The sequence below is a fragment of the Echinops telfairi genome, unplaced genomic scaffold, assembly GCF_000313985.2.
Source record: "Echinops telfairi isolate 266 unplaced genomic scaffold, ASM31398v2 ScPeMD7_1713;HRSCAF=2227, whole genome shotgun sequence".
Taxonomy (NCBI): Eukaryota; Metazoa; Chordata; class Mammalia; order Afrosoricida; family Tenrecidae; genus Echinops; species Echinops telfairi.
In genome coordinates, this window is record NW_022105611.1 from 10,790,531 (window position 1) to 10,805,365 (window position 14,835).

Sequence of the window (14,835 nt, forward strand, 5' to 3'; positions counted from 1 at the left end):
CCCACCCAACCCCCTGATAGATTGTACATTGGTATTATTTTCATCTCTCACACCAATCGCTTTTTCCCCTCCCCCATGTTTTCTGTTGTTCTTCCCCCTGTAGAGGGGTGTATGGTTATGTGTCAATCATTACGATCGGTTCCCCCTTTCTCCCTTCATCTCCCCCTCTTCTCCCTACGCTTCTGGTATCACTATTTCCACTATTTCCTGGATTCTGTGTGTCGTGAGCTCCCATCCCTTTCTATACCTGTGTACATGTTCTGGTCTAGTCTGAATTGAGAAGCTGCACTGGGGTCATGGTAGTGGGGGGTGAGGAAGCCTCAAGGAACCAGAGGAATATAGTGTGTTTCATTGATGCTTTACTGTACACTGGTGACTCATCCCTTCCCTGTAGTCCCTCTGTGGGGAGATTGTTCCACTATCTACAGATGGGCTTTGGATCTCCGCTCCAGCCCCCCTCATTCTCAACAATATGTTTTGTTTGTTATGTGTCTGCTGATGCCTATTACCCGGTCCCTATGACTCCTCACGATCGCACTGGCGGTGTGCGTCTTCCACATGGACTTGTTGTTTCACTGCTGAATGACAGCTTGTGTAACTTCAAGCCTTTAAGACTGTAGATGCTATTATCTTTTAATAGCCAGGCACCATCTGCCTTCTTCTCCACATTTGCTTACGCACCCATTTTGTCTTCAGTGATTGTGTTGGGAGGGTGAACATCTCAGACTGCCAGTTGGTTAGAACAAAGTGTTCTTGTACTGAGGGAGGGTATGAGCTGAGGCCCAAAGTCCATCCCTACCTCAGTGTATTGCTGTATAAATATATGTACATGGGCCAATACCTCTATTTTTGTGGATTAAGCATGTATGTATAAAATACATACATTGTTATGTTTATACCTCTATCCATTGCTTTGCTTCCTTCGACCTTCCTCTGTTTCCTTTTACCTTCCTTCCTCCTGCCCCACTGTCACTTTCCCCTTATTTCCGTCTCTTGGTACCTCCTCTTAGCTAGTTTGCTGTTGCTCTGACAAACCCCCTGCCCCCAGCCTCGGATTCCTAACGCCTCCTTGTTATTGACTCTAACACCCCAGTTGTTCTCCTGTCCATGGTGCAGCCTGGTCGCTTCCCCTCCCCCCACCACCCGCACCTCCCAGGTCTCCCTGGGACTGTTGGTCCCACTGCTCTCTCCTCGGACATGCCTCACGTGCCTATCCTATATAGGTAGGTACACCAACTATGACCTAGCCCACCATTTGATCTTTTGACTGTTGCTTCCATGAGCATTGATTGTGGATCCAAGCAAGACAAAAATCCTTGACAACTTCAACTTTTTCTCCATTTATCGTGATGTGATCTATTGGCTTAGTTGCGAAGATTTTGGTCTTCTTTCCATGCTGGAGGCTGCAATCCTTGATCTTCATCAGCAAGTGCTTCAAAGATGATCTCAGGAATGGGCTTTGTTCTAGGTTTAAAAACTGCCTCGCGTTGAGTGTTAGTTTTATGGAGTCCTCTGTTCTCTACTCTTCCTATTTGTCTATTTGTTTGTTTTATTGTTGTTGTTGTTAATTTGTTTTCTCTAACAATTTGAGTTCAGCTCCACATTTTTCTCCCAGGACCACCTATTGTGACTCCCATCAGAATGGTCAGTGGTGATTGCTGAGTCACCATCTGGTTCTGGTCTCAGGTAGATGAGACTATGGCTTGTAAGATGGTTTCTTCTCCAAACCTTTAGCCATCTTCTTGTTTTGCTCCTATAGTTGTGCTTTCAGTTGCTGCTTGCAAGGCTTAAGACCACAGATTTGTGAACTGTGTTATGTCACTTGGCTGAGTTGTCACATGAGACTATGATCTTAAGCTTTCTAACCCAGAAAACTAATATTGGAAGGGATTTGGTTATGTCTGTATGTTGGGGTGAGGGTGTCCCCAATACTAGTATGGGACCTCAGGAGTGACTTTGCAATTGTGGAAAATAATAGAGGCAGACAGTGGGGTACAGGGGCTACTTGTCCCTATGTCAAGACTGAGAGATTGAATGTATTTTCAAATGGGTATATATAATGGGCCTTTCAGATCTTTACAAAAGGCATACACGTCATACAACTAATACCATATATACTCTAGTTTAAGCCAACCCGAATATCAGCTGAGGCACCCAATTTTACCACAAAAACTGCATTAAAAATGTGCTGAAAAACTTGGCTTATACACGAGTATATACGGTATAGTACATAGTCACTGGGTAATAGAATAAGCAGGTAACATAATAAACAGACAATGAGGTGAATCATCCTCTTGACCTAATGCTAGTTGACTTTGAAAGCCCCTGAACCCTCCCGAGAGGTTTGCTACATTTTAGATGGGTTGGCTATAGAACCTGCTTGCTCTTTTTAAAAAAAATCATTTTATTGGGGGCTCATATAACTCTTACCACAATCCATACATGCATCCATTGTGTCAAGCACATTTGTACATATGTTGCCATCATCATTTTCAAGACATTTTCTTTCTACTTGAGCCCCTGATATCAGCTCCTCATTTACCCCCTCCCCCACCCTCTCTCCCTTATGAACCCTTGATCATTTATAATTTTGTCCCCCATGTCTTACACTGACCGCTGTCTCTCTCTTCACCCACTTTGCTGTGGTCCATCTCCCTAGGAAGTTATATGTAGATCATTGTAATCGGTTCCCCTTTTCTCCCTGCCAACTTCCATAATTGTTGAATTGGAAATATGCCACTTTGGAGTCCACAGTGTGCTTGTGATTCTTCACTGATTTAGCTGCATTGCATGGTTTTGGATAAATAGCCAACTTAAAGATGTTGCCAATAATGTCTATTTAACCAGGGTTATTTTTAGGTGTGAATATATTATCGTGGATGTAAACATCAGAGGGGTAGGAATTTTATCTGCTTTATTCATGGCTAAGTTCTCTGTGCCCAAACAGTGTGTAGCACATAGTAGGTACCTTGTAAACATGAATTGAATGAATGAGGGTGAAGTAGTTAGTTTACTGTGCCAACCTGGCTGATAAACACGTGGGGTTAATTGAAGGGCGGAGGGTAAATGGTTCAGTGTGCCACGCTTTTCTAGTTCTCAGCCTCTTGCTTTCTGATGGTCGGACCAGGGTACAGCTGCCTTAGCAGTTCCCTGCTTCAGCTTGCAAGGCTGACTTCCTGTAAGACATCTCCAAGGAGAAGCCGCAGGGATCTACCTCGATGCAGCTCTGGGTGCTGGAGCACACGTGTGGAGACCCCTGCCAGCGCTGAGATGCTTATACACTCACTGATTTGGTTTTCCTCCCACAATCGGAGTCATTGCATGTGTTTTGTGAGATGGAGGAGGACTTTGTGGATTGGTGTTGGACATATGGGTTAATGTTGGACTTGTGGGCTTGGGCAGCACTGGGTTGGGATGTTTTCTTGATGTGCACTTAACCTTTATATACAGCTCTCTCTTATACATGAGTTTCTGTGGATTTATTTCTCTAAAAGTACCCAGACTAACACAGAGGGCTTTAAAAAGGTAACAGTAGTTCTAGTTTAGAAAATAATTTTTTAAAAATTCTACAGTGGTAGAAATGACCTTACCAATGGTTAGTCTTAGTTATTTAAATAGAAACACATATAAATATACATTTAAATATATGGTTAGTTTAACATAATTTGTAAGGTGATTTAATTGTTGTCAGTTAGCATGTGAAACTCACTGTTGAAAATTTTACACAGGCATCTAAGTTCTTTCATGCAAGCAGTGGACTTTTTTTTTTGTAGATTTCCCAATGACTGGTTTTAGCTTTCGCGTGTCTAGGACCAAGAAATCCAAGTCCATGTGCATCTTAGGTCTCTCAGCAACTCCAAACACTGTTGCTAAGCCACAAGGCTGATTCAGATGACCTTTTAAATCAAATGCGGTTTGCTTATTATGTGGCTGTTGGGATGGTTTTTTTGTTTTGCAAATAATGGAGAGTTTCCTATCTGGGTTGAGCCTGTCAAGTTGAAATAACAATAAAGGCTGTTTGTTCACTTAAGAGAATCCAACCCCATGTGTAGTTTGACTTTAAAATTTTATCTTGCAGCTTAAAACTAAGGCTGCTGTTTGCATGTCAGTTTTCCCTTTAGCTCTTAACAAAACAACAAAAAAGTGCCTCTTTGGAGTTATATTTTACTCCCAACCCTCTAAAATGATGCTATTAAGTTGCAATTGAATCAATCTTTTTTTCCCCAACTGAACAGTGGTGATGGTAAAATAGGAAATTGACAATTGTGTTTTTAACACACATCAGCTTAGTGTGCCGGCCTTTTCCCTCATGTCATTTGTACGTTTGCCTAGACAGAGTCACCTGCATTTGTTCTCTGACTACATTGTTAGGAGACATGCTTTCACATCAGGTTTTATGAGTCTGGACTTCTAACACTTCTCGTGTGTATAGACTATGATCATTATAAGGTTTCACATTACAAAAATAGTTTATTTATTTTTAATTATTTTATTGGGGGCTCTTACAACATTCCATACATCAGTTGTATCAAGCATATTTGTACGTATGCTGTCATCATCATTTCCAAAACATTTTCTACTTGAACCCTTGGTATAACTCCTCTTTTTCCCCTCCCTCCCCCACCCTCCCACCCTCATGAATCCTTGATCAATTATATATTGTTATTTTTATTATGTCATATCTTACACTGTCCATTATCTTCCTTCGCCCACATTTCTGTTATTTGTCACCTTGGGGGGGGGCGTTCATATCCAACCTTGTGATGAGTTCCCCCTTCCCCCTCCTCGACCATCCCTCTACCCTCATGAGAGTGCTACTCCCACGACTGTTCCTGAGGGTTTTTAAAAATAATTTTTAAAGGGCTCATACAACTCATCACAATCCATCCATCCATTGTGTCAAGCACATTTGTACCTGAAACCTTATCCCTTTGACACCTCGTGATCACTCAGGCTGGTGTGCTTCTTCCATGTGGGCTTTGTTGCCTCTCAGCTGGATGGCTGCTTGTTCACCCTCAAGCCTTTAAGACCCCAGACACTATATTTTTTGATAGCTGGAAACCATCAGCTTTCTTCACCACATTTGCTTATGTACCCATTTGTCTTCAGCGATCATGTTGGGAAGTTGAGCATCATGGAATGCCAGTTTAATAGAACAAAGTGTTCTTGCATTGAGGGAGTACTTGAGTGGAGGTCCAGTGTCTACCTGCTACCTTAATACTAAACCTGTAAATATATGCACATAGATCTATTTCCCTCTCATCATATATAAATATATTTACATATGTACATGCCTGTATTTAGACCTCTATAAAAGGCTACCATATATAACCCTGGATTTGGTTTGGCCCCTGCCACACTACCCTGCCTCCTAGTTCTTTCATCTATTTCCTTTTACTTTCCTCTTGTCCCACCATCATGTTCAGCCTTCATTTGGGTTTCAGTAATTCCTTTTGGTTACATTGCCCTTCATCAAGCCCTACCAAGCCTCCTACACCCTCCTTGCCACTGATTTTGGATCATTTGTTAGTCCCTTGTCCCTGGGTTTGTTAACACTACTTCCTTTCCCCCACCTCCCCCTCTCCCATGTCCCCCTGGAACCATAGGTCTTATTGTTTTCTCCTCCAGATTGTTTATTCAGCCTATCTTATCTGGATAGACCTGCAGAGATAATAATATGCACAAAACAAGACAGAGCAAAACCAAGCAACAAGAGCATAAAACAATAACAACAACAGCAAACCAATAACAAAAAGAAAAGCCTGTAAATAGTTGAAGGTCTGTTTGTTGACCTTCAGGAGTGTTTTCCGGTCGAGTCTGATGGAGTACCATGCCTTAGCCCCACAGTCTATTTTTAATACTCCGTTTGGACTTCCTTGCTCTGTCCCCCTTGCTGTTCTGTTACAGGTCCTTAGTGTTTTGCCTTGGTATTTTGAGGTCAGATTTGGCAAAATTCCCACACTGTGTCTTCAGTGTTGTCCCCTGTAGGGCCATGGGTCAATGAGGGACGTCGTGTCTCATAGTGGTGCCGGCCATATGGTCTTCTCTGTGTATTGACTGCTCTGAGCACGGATAACATCCTCAGGGTTTGGTGGGCCATGATGTGTTCCACGCTCTCTTCCTTCCCCTTCATTTGCTCTGGTGTTCTCTGATCAGACATGTCCTTCTCCCTTAGCTGCAGTTTCAGTGCTGTCCTCTGAAGTAAATTCTTCTGGAGAGAGGGGGGGATGTCCATGTAGTTGGGATTGGGGCCAGCCCCTCAGGCATCTCTATTGGTTCCCTGCTTGGTGCCAGTATGTTGCTTTCACATCTTGGGGCACCGGGTTGGAGTCTGGTCCCTCTTTCCTGTGGAGATAATAAACAATATCCTCCCCTTGGGCAGGTTAGTGCCCTGTTCCCCTGCTACCCGTTTCTTCTTTTTTCCCCTTCCTTTTTAGTTGGCTACCATATGTATCCCTGGATTTGGTCTGGCCCCTGTCATACTACCTGGACCTCACCCCAGGAATGAGGTTTCACATTTGTGTAGTGTTCCGTAGTTTACATCTTATTCCTACCTATATCATCAACACAAGTGCTCACATTTTCACCTTGCTGGGACTCAGTGCCATCAAGGTGATTGTGACTCACAGTGACCCTTCTTAGGCTGTCCGTCTCTATGGGAGCAGATGGCTTCATCTGTCTGCCTTGGAGTAGCTGCTGGGTTTGAACTGAGGACCTTGTGGTTACCACTTCTACCAGGGCTTGTTTTACTGTGAAGGAACAGTGTTATATTTTATTAATTTTATGTTTTCTGGTACATGTTAGAGTTCAGGTTCTCAGAGACTGAATGGAATCTGCTGACTTAGTGTATTGTTTATTCCACTAATCCACACAGCTGGAGTCCCGTCTTCATGTATTTATATTAAATCTGAGTTTCCATGTAAAAAGGACTGAAGTGAGTTACACCATGCCCAAGAACTTGTATACATATGCGAGATTTCTTTATAAAGCACCTGTAAGTTTAAGGAGACTTACATCCTTTCTCTATTCGTTCAGTACAATTTGTTCAGTTTCACCCAAATGCCAACCCTGGTTCTAGGTGTCTAATTCTAACATCCATGCTGAGAGTAAGCTACTATCACTCTAACCTGGATGGATCTTGAAACATACTAGATGAAAGAAGCCAGTCTAAGTGCTTATAAAGACAGCGTAGTAGTTGCCTAGCACTGAGTAGGCTCCAGGATTGGGGGTTGCAGAATGGGTCCATAATTATTTGAGGTTTCTTTTTGGGTTAATGAAATGTTTGAAAATTGATTATAGTGATAGTTGTACAACTAAGTGAATATGTTAAAAAACACGGAACTGTATTTTTTAATGGATAAATTTATGCTTGGTGAATTATAGCTGAATAAGACAAAATAGTAGTGAGGATGCTGTCATTTATTATTATTATTTTTACTCAGCTAAACAACCTATTTCAATGACTGTTCCTGTTTACATCATCCTAAAATATGTTGTGTGGACCCTCCAAGAATAGTAACAACCCAGTCATATTTCCTTAACTTCACAGCTAATGTAAGATGCAAATCTTTGAGTTATGCCCATATTTTCTAATTCCAAATCCATGACTTTTCTTCCTAATTCTACCACTTATTTCTGAAAGTATTATACTGGGAGTGAAATATATATGTATGCACACATGTATAATAGTATATATATATGTATATATATATATATGCACATAAATATAATATAATGAACACCAGGGGGCTTTTTAGTTACAGGTTTTAAACAAAAGCCCTGGTGGTACTTTGGGTTAGGTTGGGTTGGATGGCTAATTGTGAAATTGGCAGGTCAAACCTACCAGCTTCTGTGTGGGAGAAAGATGAGGCTGTCTATTCCAGTAAAGATATACAATCTCAGACACCCTACATAGGATCCGATTCCATGGTAGTGGGTTTGGTTTTTGAACAGTATTTTTCTTTAAACTTAATTTAATTTTTGGTGGAAACAGACCCAATCAATCCTGTGCCCATCCCATAGTTTCTGGATGTAATGGTCGCGAATCGGCTCCGTGGCTTCACTTATTTTTGTTCTAGCGGTTCCACTTGCCGTGACTTAACCTCTTCACCTCCCTCTCCGCCCAGCAAACCTTTTCATCTTTGCTTACAAACCAAGCTGTTGACCCCCTTAGTTTTATGCAGAATGTTTTTAAAAACTCAATGTGCAAGGGTGACAATTTTTATTCTTTGGGCTAAATTGTTACTTATTTTAAAGGTAATTTTGGGTTGCTATAGTTTTTTTTTAAGATTAAAGAGATAATTACCACTTTAAAAATATGGATCTTTTGTTGTTATTTTTAATTATTTTGGTGGTTTGGGCCCAAGGGATGAGGGAAACTAGCAGTAATGGAGAGACTCTTATGTAGCTGGTCTCATGCATATTAAATACATGTTTAGTCCTTACAACAGCTTTGAGAAATAGGCTTTATTACCTTTATGTTACAAGTGAGGAAATCGACTTGGGTAATTTGCTTAAAGCCATGTAGCTATTGAGTGATGAAGCCGGAATAAGAATAAGAATGTTAGGTGCATGGAGTATCACCTTCAGTCTTCTCTGGTTCTGTTTCTTACACGTGGCTGTAGATACATTGTCTGTATCACAGATGAGAGCCTTAAATCAAATCCTGAAGTTATACCTTTATAATTGTAGGGGTTGGATATGTAATAGGTTTCTCTTGCCTTATCTGACTGTAGATATGAAAAACTAACAACTTTGCCCTTGCCCCTTCTCTTGCAGCAATGGTGAACTAGACCCATGGTCAGCAGGTGGAGTAACCCAGAACATCACAGACGATTTGGTTGCGATCAACATCCAATATGGTGCCCACCATCTGGATCTCCGATCCAGCAATCCCTTAGATCCCCAAACTGTGCGGTTAGCCCGCTCCTTGGAAATTCGTTACATGCAGAAGTGGATCAAAGACTTTTATGCCAACTTTGAAAAGCAGTACTGAACAACTTTTGGTCACTGTCAGTTGCTTCTTGTATGTTTACTCCACCCACATTCCTGTTTACTTTGGTTTTTCTACATAATCTCTCCCTTCTTCTGGGAGAAAGATTAGATTTGACGGGGGTGGAGTGGGGGTGGGGAGAGAGGTTGCCATCGAGGAGAGGGAAGAGGTCTGATTTCCTAGCTCCTTGCCATCTTTGAGCTGCCTCCAGGAAGAATCTCTCATCTGCTCATCAGCGTTGGTGACCTTCATAACTGGAGCCAAGTTCCAATTCGCTTCTACAACAGGGAGACTCATTGCCTTTGTTTCTCTGCAAGGAGCGATTTCCCCCTTGGATTTGAAGAAGACGTCTCGTGGGGCCTATTTGTCACTCCCCACTCCAATCCCCCATAGAGGAAAATCAAAAGATAGATTAAAGTGAGGTAATTGCAGCTGGTAGGATGTCTGATGCCAATCCAGGAAATGGAAGCCATTTCTTTTGTACTTGATCTATTGACTTTGAACTGTGCTATAAATAAAGAATAAGGCTGGACCTTACCCCTGTGTGTTGCTTTCACAGCTCGCTCCAGCTGTTGGGAATGCGGTGTAAACCGCCTGGCTGTTCTTGGAAAGTCTCTTAATATCCCCGCTTCCAGTTGGCAGCTTTGCTTGGTCTGGGATACCTGCCACTGGGTGCTGCCAAGGGAGAAATCTGGCCTTTTTTCTGCTCCATTTCTCTTTGTTTCTAGGGTCAGTTTTGTGATAATTTGCCTAAATTCTGCCAGTTTAGGAAAATAACTGTTTTGCCTTTCACTTTACGTCTGAGCAGGCTGACACACTGTAGTCACCGATGATGCTTCAGCGAGTGCCCTTAACAGCCATCCACTCGGGGAGTGGTTATGTTCAACTTTAAAAAAAAGTGGCTGTTGCTGCTGTGTCAGGACTCCAGAAGCAGGTGCACCAGAACGTTCTCCATGGCTTCCCAAAAGACAAAGCTGACCAATTCATGCAGGCAGCACGTCTGACAGGAATAAATGGCTGAGCCGGTCCTATTTCCAAGGGGTTGGCTTCTTTCAAGCAGTTTTTACACGGAAACCTTTCTTCAGAAGAGCCTTTCTAGGATAACAAATAAGGTTGGATCTAAACCCTTCAAGGTCACACAGAGAAATGAACAGTTTCTACTCTGTTGAAAGATTTCTTCCTCCCCGTTTTTTTGTCCCTCTCAGCAATTTTTTCCCCTTCATCTGCCTTGGGAACATTTTCTGTTTAAAAAAAAAGTTCCTTGAGCTGAATCATTTTAAAAGGATGTAACAATGCAGACCTTGGGTTTATTCTTGGGGGGGAGACTGACATGCTTTCCCGTGTTCTGGGAGAGGCAGGAGAACCCGCGTCCCCTTTTGGAAGCCTGGCGTTCTCGTAGTGAGTTGTCCAGCCGAGCCTCTGGTTAGTGTTTTCATCTCAACATCACAAAACAGTGTGCTGGGGGAGAACTTGAGAATCAAAACATTGGTTTTATTCATTGTCAACTAAAATGATATGTAACCCATAGTTGTAGTTTTACCCTAGGACATTCTTACTATTTATCTTAGGGTATTTTTCTTAAAACTTTTACTTATTTAAAATCTTGAAAATTCTCTGATTTCCTACAATGTCGATTGTTTGGTTGAGTTGAAGTGTGAAGAAAAAAATGACAAATATGAGGGGTTTCAAAAAGTTCATAGAAAAATAGAATTGAAAAAGAATGTAGATTTCCCCCCCACAATTCCCCCTCACCCCCACCCAAACATTTTGAAGCCACCCTTTCATTATAGTTTCTCACAAGCATAATTTGGTCTTTAGGTACATGTATTTCATAGGTCTAACTGAAGTTAGTATAAAAATCTACTTTTAAGTTGAAAAAAATTGGAACATCAAAGAACTTTTACTTTTTAAAGCATTTCTCTATTGTGCTTTTGAAACAGGTAAAGAGAAGCTTAGCTCTCCCCACTACCATCTCTCCCCATCACCGTTTTTTGTTACTTACCTACTTGAAGTCAGAACTAAAGACATTTAAGAATCTTCCGTAGGGGATCTATAGGAAGAGACTTTAGCTGAACCCGTGTGTAGGCTAGCATATTAAAATATGACACAGCTATCCAGTCCAACCCCTCATTTCACAGGTGGTGGAATCATTGCCTCACTCAGTAGTCATTTTTGTCAGAGCCAGTGCTTGAATTGGGTGGATCACACTTTGAGGACCTCTAGTTTAAATGGTTTAGAATTTGAATTCCTGCAGAAAGGGTTTAGTCCTTCTGTGCACTTCACACCTATTATCCTGGCTGACTCCCTTCGAATCTGAGAGCCCTTCCTAAAGTGTCTGCTTTGTGGTGGCTCTGTTTTCTCTCTTCTCTACTTGTAGAAGGCCCACGATGACTTCTCAGAATGGCAATTCCACCACTCAGTCTCTAGGGAGGAACAGGGTCATAAAAGCATAGCTACATAGATCTGTTTACTGGATGTGCGGGGAGGCAGTACAGACAACTCAAAATAGATCATAGTGTTTCTTGGAACACAAATGCCGCCCCGCCCCCCACTCCCAAATGCTAGAACTATGCAGTCGAAAGTTCCATGATTAAGTTTAGAAAAGAAACGACTAAACAAAGTTAAATCCTTGTTTTGTTGTTGTTGTTTAGTCGGCATGCATACATTGTGATTCTGCAGATTGGTAACTAAGAATGCATTTTTCCTACTTTTGTGTACAAAGCTATTATTTTAGATTCTAGGGAATATAGTGGTGAATAAGCAGACATGATACCTGCTCTAAAAAAGTTTACCTTTTAGTAGGACAAAAACATAAAATACTAAGTTATGCAATGAGTTAGGAAATGTTAAATGCTATGAGGGGAGGAGGCAATTGAGGCATTTAGTAGGAAAATCCAAGTTAGTGTGGTGGGATGGGGAAATGGGATAAAGAATGCATTTGTGAGATGTGACACTTTATCTGTGACCCAAATGATAAATGATAAGTTAATCTAGAGATAGGAGTGGAGTAAGTGACTTTCAGAAAAATTTTTGCTATAGCACATTAAGGAACTAGAAGCGGCCATTGTAATGGAACAGTTGACAACTGTAGAGAGTGACATGAGTCTGTAGATATAGTCTATGGGAGAGCTCATTCAATTTGACTATGATAAGAAGTCCTAAAGACTGAAAACTATGGATGATTCTTAATCAAGGGAGTGAGATGAACATAGTTTTACTTAGAAGGTTCACTCAGGCTGTGGAGTGCAGTGTGCAATGCAGGGAGCAAGCATGTCATGTAAGAGACCCACTGTTACAGTTCTCCAGGTAAGAGAAGAGGAACACGATCAGAGTGCTAGAGGTGGTGGTGAAGGGAAGTGGATTTTGAGTGAGGTTTGGTAAGGAAAGTCAACTGGGTTTGATGGGCTCTATATAAGATACAAGAAGAGCAATGGCCAAGAATGATGGGTTCTGGTAGAGTACTTGAATAGAAGGAGGTACCATACTCAGGAGAAGGAGAACTGAAGGATAATTAAATTTGGCACACAAAAAAATTACGATTTCAACTCAGCTTTGTCATACAAACTTTTATAGACCTTTGAAATAAAGATGTGGAGTTAGCTGTCAAGCAGGCTGTGGGATCTAAAGACCTGGAATTCTGGGCTAGAGAGCCCTTGGTAAGTAGAAGGTGAAGTGTGGAATGGGGGCTGAGGGAAGTAGGATTGAGAAATGCTGCTTGCTCTTACTGTATGATATGATACTTTATGAAGAGATCACTGAACACATGAATTCCCCTACAGCTGCAGTACATATGACTCCACATTGAACCAAACCACTACCATTTTAGCCTTGATACTGAAAAAACCACCTCACTGTCATCAAGTAGATGCCACCATAGTGACCCAGTAAGACAGGGTTAGAACCACCCCTGTGAGTTTCCTAGACAAACTTTTTTTTTTTTTTTTTTTACATATAATAGTTTTATTGACATATCTTTCAGGATCCAATATATCCATTCGCATACAATTCTGTTCAATCCCATTGAGTGGAGTTCTATAATCATCAATGCTAACAACTCCCTATTCCCCCCCTTCCTGTACCATCAGGGAACCATTACTCCTGTTATTCTGCAGGGTTATCTATCTTGACTTTCATATACCAATCAATCTTAAACATACAAATGAACATATGCAAATCCAACAAGATTAATGAGGTAAAACAAATAACAGGCTTAATAGTAAGGCAGGAAATTTTAAAGAATTAGTGGAAAATTATGTGGTTTGTCAGTGCCATGCCACACCCTGGATTTATCAGCCTTTCCATGTGGCCCTTCGGAGATGGACTGTCCAGTTACCTTGCAGGTGAGTTTTGGGTCGCTATTGCATCCATACCCCTTCGCACTGAATTGGTTGCATTTTTTTAACTTCTGATACCTCTTCCAATACCTCATGATCACATAGGCTGCTCCCCACCTAGATGGCCGCTCCTTTAGTTACAAGCCTTTAAGACCCCAGCTGCTATATCTTTTGATAGCCAGGCACAGCAGCTTTCTTCACCACATTTGCTTATGCACTTACTTTCTTCAGTCCGTTAACTCTTGACGGGAGAGGAAAGTCTTCTTTCTCCTGCAGAGCAGATGGTGGTTTCGAACCACAGACTTTGCAGTTAGCAGCTCAGCGCATAACCATTTGCCACCAGGGCTCCTCATCTTGATACAACTTTGCTTAAACTGGGACCCACCTCACTGTACTCATTATCCACTCTCTGACACACACACACTTCCCTAATACTTGACACTCTAGTAGTGTAATTTCTCACCATGCTAATACACAGCCCCTGACCGGTATGGTGGTCATGTGACATTTCTGTGATGCAAGCGGACGGGCCGTTCTCAGTCATCTGTGCTCCAGCCTCACACACTCACTGACTTTTGGACACCATCGATATATGAGGGGGTACCCAAAACAACTGGAATGTTTTTCATAGCTATATATTTAAAATTTAAATATATAGCTAATATTTTTTACAAAATATTATCTTCAAATACATTTATCAAATCTGCGATTCCATTTTTGGAAACAGTTTTCAAACTCATCTGTTTGGATGGCTGACAGCACCTCCCTCCTTTTTTTCTTCACCTCTTTTGTGGTATTTTCCCCAAGCAGGAAACAATTTCACAGTCACACGCTGTTCTCTTAAGTTGGCCATCTTTAAAAACAAGTTTCGAGTGAAACTGCTTTTATAAAAAAATTCTCTGACCAGAGAGAACCTTCCCCGGCGACACCACTGGGTGCATTAATTCAGAGCAAGTTGCTCAATGCTCACCTAGCGGGAAAAATGTGTACTATGATAGGTCTCCAAGTGGAGCTTTTTTCCATTTTGGGGGGGCGGGGGGTATCCCCTTGTATTTCAGTGTGCACAATGTGGTATGGCAGACCCCTCTTCCCTACCACTGCAGAGCCCAAGTGGTGGGGAGGATGATCAAGTGCTGTTTGCTGGCCTTCACCTTCCACCACCTCCTGCTCATTTATCTTCCTGCCACCTCTTGCTACTGACCCTGGGCAAGGATCTCACTCTTGCGCCATCCCAGCCCTGTATACCCCTCACTCCATTTCTCTGATACCTTTAAGCCTTCAGCCAACCTCCCCCTGCCTGCCTGTGACCTCATGCCATCCACATTGTCCTGTGCCACAAAAACTTTGTGGACAAATGTTTCAATACATATTTTGGTGGACACAATTAAATCCCAAACAGTGGGACTTGTCTTTTAAAAAAATTTCTTAAAAGAGCGCCAACCCACCTCTATGTTGTTACACATACTCTATATTGTAATATTTTGTTAAATGCCTCTTTCTTTCATTTAA

General features: G+C 41.8%; 1 protein-coding gene across 1 annotated transcript in view; it reads left to right on the forward strand.

Moving 5' to 3' along the window:
• LOC101648882 (prolylcarboxypeptidase) overlaps nt 1-9,529 on the forward strand; it is a 72,636-nt gene extending 63,107 nt beyond the window's left edge. Inside the window, exon 9 of the mRNA XM_004708856.2 lies at nt 8,779-9,529. Coding sequence (XP_004708913.2) covers nt 8,779-8,995 — 217 coding nt within the window. The 3' untranslated portion in view covers nt 8,996-9,529. The remainder of the gene's footprint in view (nt 1-8,778) is intronic.
• The last annotated feature ends 5,306 nt before the right edge of the window (nt 9,530-14,835 follow it).